Genomic DNA, 13345 nt, shown 5'->3' on the forward strand with positions numbered 1-13345 from the left:
TTGTAATACGCCAGCAGAAAACTAGCGTAGATTCCGTTCCCCCTCTGCTTCCTGTCTGTGGACAGCTGCTGCCTTATTTTAGTTCTGTGCCGGATATCTGTTTACCTGACTTGCTCTCTAGATCCATTCCCATTCTAAGCATAATAGGAATTAACTGAATAGCCAATATAAAAAATAAGTTAATTTGGAAGAAAGTGTTTACTCTCTTCCTGGGTAGTTTCTTCCCCATTCTCAAAATACAAGTTTCTGAAGTGATAAATATTTCTTATAATCATGAATACATTTTAACTTGTAAGGGTGTTTCTAAACGTACGTATTTTGACTCAGATATGTCACTTTATTTCTTTAAAAATTATTAACAATGATTTTCACTATAAAGATTTTTAATCTCAGATCCATGAATCCTCCCTTGAAATTGTGCTGTATAAGTTTGTATGTGGTAGTCTAAAAGAATACAAGCTTTTATTAAATCCCCAATGAAAAAGAAGAAAAGCACTATTTCGATGTCATTTTTTCTCTCTTCAATCAAAAATAACTGAATCATTTTTACATTTTGTTTCCTAATTTTCTTTTTCTACACATATTATTTCTATTATTATTTACATTGTGAATTCAAAATTTAGCAGTTCCTAACTCCAAACTTTAAATTATCCTTAGAATATTTCATTTGTGTTAGTGCAGCCTCTAAAATGATAGTATTATTGAAGTTTATTTAATGCATAAAGTAAAATGTTTAATATTCATATTTTCTGAATCATGATAGCAACAAGATATATAATATTTCTTAGTATATATATAAATGTTTTAGCCTCGATTAAGAAGCTGATAGTTTATTCATTATCCCTGATAACTGTTATTAGAGTCATTTTTCTCTTGCTCTCTTTGCCTCTGATTAGGACTAATTTTGGAAGACATCCAAGTAATTGTGCATTCCAACATGAAATTATCTCTTTGAGCTTCCAGCTAGTTCTACCTTCAGATGTGTATAGAAATCGGTAGTATTATGTTAGCTTATTGCTTCCAGTGGAAATCTCTGGTTGAACTGGTTTGTATAAGGTATAATTAGTTCTTCAGAAAATAACTGCTTTGTATAAGGTTGATACATCAAAGCAGCCTGAGGTAGTTGCTAGACATGTAATATTTATTACATTCCTTAGAAAACCCAGGAAGTGACCCAGCTGAGTTTTCATTTCAATTGCAGCGTTTTGATTTCTAAATATACATCTTGGCTTTAATTTCATAAACGGTTTCTGTAATGAATTTCTGAGAAAAGTATCAGGCAATGTAAGAATCAGGTTATCGTGTCTTCTTGCCACAGGGAAACTGGTCTCTGAAGAGATTTAAAATGGACCGTCAAGGGGTCACTCAAGTGCTCTCTCGCTTGTCATATATATCCGCCTTGGGTATGATGACCAGAATCTCTTCCCAGTTCGAGAAGACAAGGAAAGTGAGTGGCCCTCGGTCCCTGCAGCCTTCACAGTGGGGGATGCTCTGTCCCTCCGACACCCCTGAAGGAGAGGTAAGCTTTTGCGACCCCTCTGGGCTCTGGCAGACGTTCCCGACCATGGTCTGCGTCTGTCCCAGTTTCTCCAGATCCCTCTGGTGTCACCACTTTGGGGCCTGACAATGTTGGTACAGCTGTGAGGACAGCATTGGAGTCTTTGCATGGCCAAGATGTTCGGACACCTTTCATTCTGCGTTTTACCTAAAGACAGACACACCACATTTCTCTTGCTTCAGTTGAACACAAGTGTCAAGTATGCACCTGGAGGAGACAGGAGCAGACTGGGAGCAGACTGGGAGCTCACGGGTGCAGGGCTGAAGTGGGTTCCAGCCCACTCACCCAGGAAACATCACTCCAAGGGCTTGCTAATGTCTGCTCCCTTGTCACCCACTACTCCTTGTGTTGGGGCCCTTCTCCATGGAACCCAGGAACTCTGGTCAGGGATATGGTTCAGCAGGAGAACATACACTTCACCTGTGGGATGTGTGTGAGGCCCTGGGTTCAATCCCTGGCACCAGCACCCGATCTATATAAATTCTAAACGTAGAGCCAGGGGCCTTGTTTGGCTCACCATTGTGTCCCAAGCGCCCAGCCAGAGCCTCTCAAGAGGAGATGCCCCAGAAGAAGAAAGAAAAGAAAAATAGAATTCCACGTAGTGCTCTGTTTGGGGGGGAAATTATCATTTTTACCCTAATTTATCTAAACCATATGGAATTCACAGCAGAATTATGCAACTTTAGTTAAATTTGCATAACTTTCACATCTGGGGCTTTGAACACTGTATTTCCTAGAGATTGGTTCAGCTAATTTCAATAAAGTATCTAGTTTTGTATGAGGTATCTAAACAGCAGATGGTTTTAAGAATCGGAGATATAATCTTTACATGTCTCAAATGTTATTTTCCTGTTTGCTGTATTGCACCAAATTGTTTATATTCTTATACATATATATATATATATACACACACACACACACACACACATACACACACACACACACATACACACATTTGGTTGTATATATACAATTTAAAGGATTTGGGAGGTGTGAGATGGGTTTGAGTCATGCCTGGCCGTGCTCATCTGTTCTCAGGGATCATTTGCGTGGGTGGTACTGGAAACCAAGCCCAGGCCCACTGTATGCAGGGCGAGCGAGGCTTGGCTTCCTGTTTGTGTCTCCCGAAGTTTAAGAATTTGGGTGTCTTTTATTTGGGGAGGGGGAAGGCTCGTACTCAGCGTGCTCAGGAGTCTTTGTGTGGCTTGCTGAGCATCATATGGGGCCCTTCTGCATTCAGAGCATGCGCTCCAACCTATGGAGCCGTCCCTTCAGTTTGGAAGTTTAAGAATCTTAAAAAAATTTTCTGCTTATTTTGAAATGATTTCGAGTATACTTTAAACAGCAGCAACAACAACTCAGTGCTGCAAAGCATTTTCTGGGCCTTCAGCTAGATTCCCCGAGAGATTTTCCTGTTTTAGGCATGTGGTCTGGTTACATGGCCACAGCGTTGTCGGTCAGCAGCTCCGGGAGTGGCCATTGATCACACAGCTGTAGTGTATAGCCTCCCTGCGAGTGTCTTCGCTTGTTCCACCAAAAGTCTGTGATTGTCCTCCTGGGGCCAGATGCTGCTGTCCGTTAGCTGCTCGTCTTGAGCAGTTCTTCCGTCTTGCCTTGCCTCCCCGCCCGCCCAGCTCCCTTCTCTTTGCCGAGGTGGGTGGCTGTTGGTGGGGGCTCTGGGGTCGTCATCACCAGGAGCCCCAGCCTGCCCTGCTGTACTGCTGGCACGTTTACTTGGTGTGCCCACCGGGGTGCCCATGCCTTTTGGCCACAGTGCTTGTGCACATACTAGTACTGCTCCTCAGGGTCCCTGAGGTGCTCGCACATGTGTGGTCGGGATCAGACTTCCTGGCTGAGGTGCTGGCAGAAAGCACTCAGGCCGCTCAGTTACAGACAACAGTGTTGCCCAGACAACGGATAGTCCGCCTGGTCCGCTGGACCAGCTTAGTGTCGGGGAGGGGGAGGTAGGCCCTGGGAGCCTTGCCTCGGGTCCCATTAATCAGTGTTTATCTTTTCTGTTTTTTTGGGGGGCTCTTTGAAGTGCTTTTGGTTTGAACTCGGGTCCGCTGCGTGCAAGGCAGATGCGCTCCCTGGTCTTTACTCCCTTGCTGTTTCCACACAGCGTCATCTTAATGACTGATGATGTTCTGTCGCTTGGGAATAGCATTTTGTAAACTCAGGGTCTTTGGGGGGTGATAGCACTTAGGACGCCATTCTTTCCACCACTGGCAGCACCTCCCCAGCATTCTACGGACAGATCTTTATTGCTGTCCTTGCCTTTTGCTCGAGGAGCAGCTCCCCTGGGTCAAATAAAGGGTGCTGCCCTGGTACCTTACAGCTCCCCTGTGAGCTGCCGTCGGCTGTAGGTCTCCATGCCGCTGCCAGCAGGGTGGTGGGCTGGCTTCCGAGCAGAAGCTTTGCATTATCACCAACGTTCATACTGAGGAATATGCTGTTTCCTGTTTTAGGCATGTGGTCTGGTTAAAAACCTGGCCCTGATGACACACATCACGACTGACATGGAAGACGGACCCATTGTGAAGTTAGCCAGCAACCTGGGAGTAGAAGACGTGAATTTGCTATGTGGGGAAGAGCTCTCCTACCCAAATGTCTTTCTTGTTTTTCTCAACGGTAAGTATGTTCTGGAGACTTCCCAAGCCTAAGCAGTCTGTTGGAGTGAGTGTTGGAGTGAGGCAGGGAATATTTTTGTTTGTTGTTGAGCCCTGTCTGGTGCCTGGGGGCGACTCCCAGGTAGTTGGGGGTCAGGGTGGGGGGGGCATGCGATGAGGGGTTGCTCCTAGGGCTGCCCACGGGACCTTTCGGTGGTCCAGGATGGAACCTGGGTTCTAGTCGGCCGAGAGTATGATCCAGTCTCTGCGGTTACTCTCTGCCCAAAGGATCCTTTTTTTTTTAAATTTTATTAGTGAGACATCATGAGGTACAGTTTCAGACTTACAAATTTTTGTGCTTGGGTTTCAATTATACAATGATCAAATACCCATCGCTCCACCATTGCCCATTTCCCACCACCACGGATCCCAGTATCCCTACCACCCCCCATCCCCCCATCCCACCCTGCCTCTGTGGCAGGGAATTCCCTTTTGTTCTCTCTCTCCTTTTGGGTGTTGTGGTTTGCAAAAGGGGCAGTGGGTGGCAATCATGTTTGGTCTATAATCTACTTTCAGCATGTTTCTCCCATCCTGGGAGGACCCAAAGGATCCATTTTTTATCTTTCTATTTAACACAGAAATACATCACACCTGGCGATGCACAAGGGTTACTCCTGGCTCTGCACTCAGGATTTACTCCTGACGGTGCTCAGGGGACCATATGGGATGCTGGGAATCGAATCCGGGTGGGCCACGTGCAAGGCAAACACCCTACCCGCTGTGCTATCACTCCAGCCCCTACACAGAAATAAATTTTAATTCTGGGCCTAGACCTTAAAGACAGAAATGGTACCAGAGGGGCTGGAGCGATGGTACAGTGGGTAAGGTGTTTGCCTTACACCCATCTGACCTAGATTCATTCCCTGGCACCCCAGATGGCCCCCCACAAAGCCCCGCCAGAAGTGATCCCACAGTGCAGAGCCAGGAGTCATCCCTGAACATCACTGGTTGTTGCCCCAAAACAAAAACAAGTTCCCCCCCCCAAAAAAAAAAAAAACACCAGAAATGGTAACAAAACATTTTCTCCATTGACTGGCCCATCCAGAATAGAGGGTTCCTGCTTGGAGCAAAAGGGTAACTTTGTTGAGACTGGCAGCCTCCTGGTAAGCCTCAGCATTTTTTATCTTTCTATTTACCACAGAAATATATATATATATATATATATATATATATATATATATATATACACACACACACCTTTCCATTCACTCTCTGAGCCAGGCTGCAGAGTGACCAGATCAGCTCTGACGGTGACTTGAATTCTGTCAGCTAGACGGGTTCATCTTCTGTCGCTTCCCTCAAGTTCCCCTCCCTACCTCCCTCCTCAGGGTCCTCCAGAGTCTTGACAGCAAGCGTGGCCCCTGATGTGGTGGTCTGGATCGCTGTCCCCTCACCGGTGTCCTCGCCCCGGCAGCTCTGGTCCCTCGGTCTCCTGCTTTCTCCTGCCCGGTGAGGCCTGGCCCCCGAGAGAGGGACTAGCGCCCCTGTCGGGTTGGTGACAACCCTGAGGGCAGCAGTGAGTTCAGCCAGCCCCCAAAGGATCCCGCCGCCCATAAATGCAAAGCTCAGTTTCCCGCTTCACCGAGGATGGTGAACGAGCGTTTCCTGGGCCAGGCTGAGTTCACAGCAGACCGACTCACTCAGGCCTGCCTATGACCCTGTGGAGAACACGGAGTCTGTGTCAAGACCGGGGTTCTGGGCCTCGAGTTTCTGTTCCCAGGGTAGTGGTGACAAGTGAGGGAGATGAGGCCAGCTTTCCCAGCGTCAGCCAACGTCCAGTGGGTGCCCCAGATTCCTCACTGCCCCCAACCACCACCCTGGGTTGGTTCGTGGCAGCCCTGCGGACCAGCCGTGGGTGTGAGGGACAGTATTGTGAAGTGGCTGCTTGCTGCTGCCCAACATTTCCATTGGGTGGCTATGCTAAGTCTGGTTAAGTTAGTGTTTCATTCCCGTCTTAAAAGTCCTTCTCTTTCCTTAGGTAACATCCTGGGCGTCATTCGTGACCATAAGAAACTCGTGAATACGTTTCGGCTGATGCGGAGAGCAGGCTACATCAATGAGTTTGTTTCCATCTCCACGAATCTCACAGACCGATGTGTCTATATTTCCTCTGACGGGGGAAGGTTGTGCAGGTACATGCTGCCGACGAGAGTGATTTTTTTTTTAAATGCTCTCTTTTATGTCTGCTTTTGAAGGAAATCAGTTTTTACCTTTACCGTAATTTTTCATTGTTCAGATGAATTTGATTCAGTGAGCAAACACCTTATGAATATGCACATTCTATAAGGAGGATTCAGAGATTCTGGTGGAATCACCCAAGTCTGATAAAATAATTGAAAATCATGTTCAGAGGTCTTTCACCTAGATGTCAAAGATCCCGGCACTTAGATAGCTGACAACAGACATAATTATAAAAAAGTACTAACTGTGCTGGTCAATCATTAATTTAATGCATGCACTTTACTTAAGACTTGAGCTATGTTTTGCCTTAGAAGAGTGGATTATTGTTTTCATTTAATAAATGACGTAGAGCTTAGGGAGATCTAGTAACTTATCCCAAACATTATAGAATCTGTTTTCTGTTCAGAAGTGCTTTAAAAATTAATTTGGGGGCTGGAGCAATAGCACAGCAGGTAGGGCGTTTGCCTTGCATGCAGCCCATCTGGGTTCGATTTCCAGCATCCCATATGGTTCCCTGAGCACTGTCAGGAGTAATTCCTGAGTGCATGAGCCAGGAGGAACCCCTGTGCAACGCCAAGTATGACCCAAAAGGGAAAAAAAAAAATTAATTTGGCTCTCAATCATGATATCCCCAGACTGCATTCTTTTGCTATGAACTGAGCAGAGTTCATCAAGAATCAGTAGGGTTTTATTACGTGGATGAACGAGAAAAGGCACTGAGGTCACAGAGGTGAGATGGTGTCTCTTCACGTGGGGAGATGTGAGGGAATCACTGGGGTGGTCTCTTTTTTCCTAAGCCTTTTCTTACCAGACTGCAGTCATTCTCCATAGAGCTCAGCTAGGATCAGGGCACAATTATGTGGGAGAGAGAGCGTGGGCCTGAACTCGGTGGGCTGTCACTCCCCAGCATCCGTTTCTCATCCGCCTTTGGGAACTCCTGCCTAGCCGGAAATCAAGTGTGTGGCTCAGACGAAGTCAGGCCCTCTCCTGACAGAATTTGGACCTCGTGGAGTAACCCGAGTTCGGAGAGGGCCTGGGACCTCCCCATGCCGACAGCATCATGCCAGAGATTGCCCTTGTGCCCCTTGCCTGCCCCCGGGGAGACTGTTCTAGCACCTTTTCTTCCTGAAGCTAAACATTTCACCCTTTCCTTTCATTTTTGTCCTCTTACGAGAGTCTTCTGCTATGCTAGTTTTCATTTGCAACCAGAGCCTCAGTATTGATACTCAAGCTGTTTGGATCCTAATTTCCCACTTTTTGGTTTGTGTGGCTCTGAATTTATTACGTAAATGCCTGAGCTGGGTTTTCTTGGTTGGAAAAATATATAATTTGTCCTAGGAACTAATGGATCTGAGGCATTTACATGCACAGGCATTCATATTTACTTATTTATAGCTGTTAATGATATGGTTCAGTGTCTGGAAAAACAGTGACATTTTTCTAGATTTACCGCTTTTATTATTCCCAACAAAATATGGTGTATGCTAAAACCAGATTTTTTTTAATGGTGATGCTGCAATGCCATATGTAGATCTGGCCTGGCGGGAAGAATTAGTGGGATTTCTTGAGTGAAGTCAGAGGTAACTGAAGTAGTTGAGTATGATGATCTTTCCCTCTCCTGTGCCCATTTCGGTCCTAACTTTTCAGTCTCTTGACTGCAGTTAGCGTAACTAAGCTGCAACCCCTGAGTGGAGGGCAGAGTTGCTCTGCTTCCTTGTCAGGAAGGGCCCTGAATTTCCAGGTAACTCCGGTTTCCATGAACTTTTCTCCCGTTCAGTTTTCAGCAGCTTGTGCTCTCCTTCTGTCATTGTGCAGCTCTTCTGAACTGTTGGCAAGTGCTCATTTGTCTTCACACAGTTCTTTGGACTCTAGGGCAAAGCGCACAAGTGTCTGGGGCTGACCTGCTCCTCTCTGAGAACTTCCCTGTCCAAATAGCAACAGCCCTCGACGTTGCAGGCCACATGCCATCCTTTGTGCTGGCGTTTCCTTGTGGTGGGGAAGCCCTCAGAGGCAAATCACCACTGACAGTTACAGGTTAATCTGGACCCCGTAGCCCAAGAGCTCCTTCTATCTCCTACCCGTTATGTGTCACTGCGTATCACAAAGTGAAGGATTATGTTTTTTGCCAGCTTACAACCTTTCTCTTTGGTCATTGGGCTAGGGTGGGTGGCTCAGGGATGCTCGTCCTTACTTAGAATGTTCAAGAGAACTGATGCTCTCCACGCCCTTTCACAGAGGCCGTTGTTGGCCTCCATCAGAGTTGTCCTCACCTGCCGACACTGTGGTAAGTGGCCACGTATTCCCAGTGTGAAATCAGAGGATGCCTTTAGAACGACGCATTGCCAGAGTTTTCAAAAGTTCTATGGGAGACTTTCCTTTCTAGGCTTTATTGAGTAACCTTTTTGTGTTGCCTTTCAACTAAAACTAATATTTTTCCTGAATATTTGGAGGAAGGACTGTGAGTGTGTGTGTGTGTGTGTGTGTGTGTGTGTGTGTGTGTGTGTGTGTGTGATGTGCATGCATACATATTCACACTCAGTGCTGGTAGATGGATGTAGGGATGACGCGGATAGTCAGAGTGCAGGAAAACCCCGTCCACACAGTTGGGTTATGTGTCTTTGTGTCTTGCTTCCCTCATTTCACTCTGGGCAATTTCTGTCAAACTGCTATGAATTTGTTCTTTTTCTTTTCCATTTCAGGCCCTACATAATTGTCAAGAAACAGAAGCCTGCAGTCACAAATAAGCACATGGAGGAGCTAGCTCAAGGCTACAGGTAAATGTCCCAGAGCAAAACTCCTCAGCCTCGATCTTGCGTGTCCACACGATTTAATTAGAAGTCACATTATCTGATCCCAGCTTTAAGGAAAGGGTGTTTTTGCTCTTAGTCTTAATTTCTCCCCATCAGCCTACTAGAAACGTACTTTCCGTGTAAATTTGCTTGGACATTGTTAAATGTTCATCATCACTTTAGATCTTGAGGACTAAAGTCTGGGACTACATTAGGAAACTCTTGAGTGTTTCTATAAAGGGAAGGGCTCTTGGCAATCTGATATGATATGATGTATTAGACACTGTGGGTTTCTCATCATAGATTTCTAAAGTCACAGTCCTTTTAAAAGTAAGGACTAGGGGCTGGAGTGATAGCACAGAGGGTTGGGCATTTGCTTGCATGAGGCCAACCTAGATTCAATTCCCAGCATCCCATATGGTCCCCTGAGCACCACCAGGAGTAATTCCTGAGTGCATGAGCCAGGAGTAACCCCTGCGCATTGCTGAGTGTGACGCAAAAAGCAAAAAAATAAAATAAAGTAAGAACTAGAGTGACAAGAATCATAGACATTCCTCTGTGTATTACATCAGCAATTTCTTTTTTGGGGGGGTGTGGGGGGTCACACTCAGCGATGCTCAGGGGTTACTCCTGGCTCTGCGCTCAGGAATTACTCCTGGCGGTGCTCAGGGGACCATATAGGATGCTGGGAATTGAACCCAGATCAGCCGTGTGCAAGGCAAATGACCTACCTGCTGTGCTATCGCTCCAGCCCCCTACATCAGCCATTTCTGATCTAACAACAGTTTTCAGTTTTCTCTAAGTATTGATACTCTGAGAGAGTAAAGTGCTATGGGCCTAAAGGAAAAACAGTGTCCTCCATAAATTTCTGCAGGAAAATGCTTTTTACTAATACCCATCTCTGTTTTCCCAGGAATTTTGAAGATTTCTTACATGAGAGTCTGGTTGAATATTTAGATGTCAATGAAGAAAATGATTGTAATATTGCACTCTATGAACACACAATTAACAAGTAAGTAGGATCCAGTATAACGCATTCTCTAATTAGGAAACATACCTTCTTTGTTCATTGCCTCTTCAGTTCTTCAATGTATACTTTAGTAGGAACCTCTAGAAGTACTGTATACTATTTTATAACGAAACAGGACTCATCGTTGGTCTGTGGAGAGCCATGAGGCTTCTAATGAATCATCTTTGGATATAATCATCCTTATGATTTACTTAAGAGACTGACCGTATTATTTAGATGGAATTGCTTCTTTGATTTCGGTAATTCATAACTTGTTAACCATCATTGGACTAACTGATCAGACCACGTGAATGTATATTCACCTCCACAGCCAGGGAGACAGCTCCGAGGACTATTAAGGATTTTGCATGCAAGAACCCCACTTCCTTCCTCAGCTCTTTAAAGCCCTATGAGCACCGCCAGGGTGGGCCCCTACCTCCCCAACACCACCCTAGGAAAAGATCTTACTAGTGCTTCTAGAGAGGATTTTGGCAGCGAACATCTGAAACCTTATTGTCAGTGTGGAATTCCCTGCATAGTATGTTGTAAAGATATCTCTAAACTTCTGTGTAGCATAAACATGAAATAATAATATGTTCATGATGTTTCTTCTAGAACAGCGATATTTTTAGAGGCATCTGCGTCCCATGTGGAGTACATTAAAGGACGTTTTTATTTGTTATCTAATGCATGGGCTGGTGGACCACTTACCTGAAACTGGAGTTTTTGCAGTTATATTGTTAAGTAACTAGGAAATTTAATAATACCATGTAATAACTGTATCTTCAACCAAAACCAAACCTTTTTCTGTTTTCTGGCAGCAGACGAAACATGACACTTTGTTTTTGTTTCATTCAAAGTTAATAAATAATGCTGTAGGCCGGAGAGATAGTGCAGTGGGTAGGATGCTTGCCTTGCAAGTGGTTGATCTTTGGCATCCCATGTGGTCCCACAAGTCTTGCCAGGAGTAAGCTTTGAGCACTGCCAGCTGTGGCCCTAAAACCGAAATAAATACATAATAAATGATGCTTTCCAGTGGGGGGGGGGGGGGGGGTTTGCCCCAGCTGTGCTCAGGGACTGCTTCCCGCTCCCTGCTTACGAGTGACCCCTGGCAGTGCTGTGGATTCAAACCCGGGTCAGCGGAGGCAAGGCAAGTGCCTTAATCTCTCTGCTAGCGCTCAAGCTCTCAATTGGCATTTTCTTTCTTTCCAAGTGTGAGTCTCTTAAAGTGCTGATTTTATTCCCATTATTTTAAGGTTGCCTGACTATGATGGAGACTCTCTATAGGACCCCTGTTAATACCAATTCCGCCCTTCTGCTTACTTAGTTTCTGCCTTGGTGCCTCCAGTTGTCTGCTGTATCTAGAGCCAACCCATTCCAGTTTCTTCTGCGCCTGCTCCTAGCTCATCACCACCTCCACCTGCCCACCCAGTCGGGGCTGCTGCTACGCGTGCCTGGTTCTGACAAAAGTCTCTTGACTGTCTCTTGTCCTCATAGAGGTCTGTCCCTACAAACCAGAGTGGTCTCGCCACTTCTCTTGTGCCCCCTCAGGGACTCTCCTTCCATCTCCCTCTGACGTTGCCTAGAAGACCTCAAGTTCCCCGCAGCGGCTCGCACACCTCCTTGACCCCTCCCCCACGCCCCCAGTGGGTTCTGGCCACCGAGGCTGCTGCTGCTTGGAGCGCTTGGGCAGCTGTGCCTGCCTGGCTTCTTACGCAGCCTCCCGCTGAGTCCTCCCCGCCCTCCCTTGCTCCCCGCCGCCCTCTGCCCACCTGTCCCCTTCTCAGTGAGTTTTCCCGACTGCCCCGTGTCCAGTTGAAACAACTCCCCTGCCTACCCCTCTTCTCAGCTTCCTTATTCTAGTCCTGATCACCTTGCGGTAAAATAGGTATTTTTGGTCATCTCTGTGAACTTATTCTCTTGCCCCCCAGAAGCTTCATTGAAAACAGCAACTTTCTATATTGTTTGCTGCTGTAAATGAAATGACTGTCGGTATCACCAAGCAACCTCATTCGTCAAATTCATTTTGTTTTAAAAACACAAGTGTTACTTAATTTACACACGTTACATTTTTAAAAGTATAAAAATGTTTAAAGTGAAGGTTGAATCCACTTCCTTCCCCATTCTGCCCTCCCAAATAGCTAGTGCAAATGTGTTTTATGTTCTCTGCTAGATCTTTATCATTATTATTATTCCGGGTGCAGAGGGGAGAGGAATGTGATGCCAGGGATTAAGCCCTAGGCCCCACCCTACCACTTGAGTCACATCTCTATTCACTCTTTTAGACTTCTTTTCTTTTTTTGGATTTTGGGTCGAAAATCAGCCTCTGATGCTCAGAGCTTACTCCTGGTTCTGTACTTAGGAATTGTCCCTGGCGGCGCTCAGGGGACCATCTGGGATGCCAGGAATCGAACCCAGGTTGTCCATAATGCAAGGCAAGCACCCTATGGGCTGTATGCTCTCTCCAGTCCCTAGACATTTTTTTTTTTAGTGAATATAAACATACATACATGGTCCTACACAATGAGTAAGACAATAGCCATAGATTTTCAGAGCTTTGGTCTTTACACTTAGCATTATTAAGAATTTGAAAATTTTTCCATGTTAGTATTTTTTGGTAAGTACGGGCAGATACTATGTAATTTTTTAATTGTACTATCTATGCATAGTTTATGTAGCTTGTCTTCTACTGATAAATTTTTGAATTCCTGTTCAGGATGGGAATTTATGGTAGCCTCCTATTTTTGTAAACCACAGTCCAGAGTGGTAGGAGCTTCAGTAATTTTTAGATAACACATGATCTTTATGCATTTTATTGTCATGGAAAAAAAAAAGGAAGAAACTTCAGTGTTTATTTACCCTTGTCCTTTATAGCTTACCCTAATACCTGAAAAAGGTTTTATTTACTTGAGAATGTCACATTGCCTAGACTTACATAGTGAAGTGCATTTTAAACAAATTCTGTTTTATTCTAGGTTATAAAATATATAAAATGTCACTAAAAGCTTGCTTTTTTTTTTTTAAGTAAAAAAATTGCAGAGGGTAGGGTGCTTACATGTGACTGGCCCAGTGCAAGCCCTGGTATCCCACATGGTTCTTAAGCATCACCAGGAGTAAAATTCCTGAGTGCCGAGACAGG

General features: G+C 45.3%; 1 protein-coding gene across 1 annotated transcript in view; it reads left to right on the top strand.

Moving 5' to 3' along the window:
* POLR3B (RNA polymerase III subunit B) overlaps positions 1 to 13345 on the top strand; it is a 111218-nt gene that overhangs the window by 49613 nt on the left and 48260 nt on the right. The window contains exons 14-18 of the mRNA XM_056118720.1: positions 1319 to 1519; positions 4027 to 4189; positions 6206 to 6359; positions 9108 to 9182; positions 10111 to 10209. Coding sequence (XP_055974695.1) covers positions 1319 to 1519; positions 4027 to 4189; positions 6206 to 6359; positions 9108 to 9182; positions 10111 to 10209 — 692 coding nt within the window. The remainder of the gene's footprint in view (positions 1 to 1318; positions 1520 to 4026; positions 4190 to 6205; positions 6360 to 9107; positions 9183 to 10110; positions 10210 to 13345) is intronic.

This window comes from Sorex fumeus, unplaced genomic scaffold, assembly GCF_029834395.1.
Source record: "Sorex fumeus unplaced genomic scaffold, SorFum_2.1 ptg000003l, whole genome shotgun sequence".
In the NCBI taxonomy this organism is placed as follows: Eukaryota; Metazoa; Chordata; class Mammalia; order Eulipotyphla; family Soricidae; genus Sorex; species Sorex fumeus.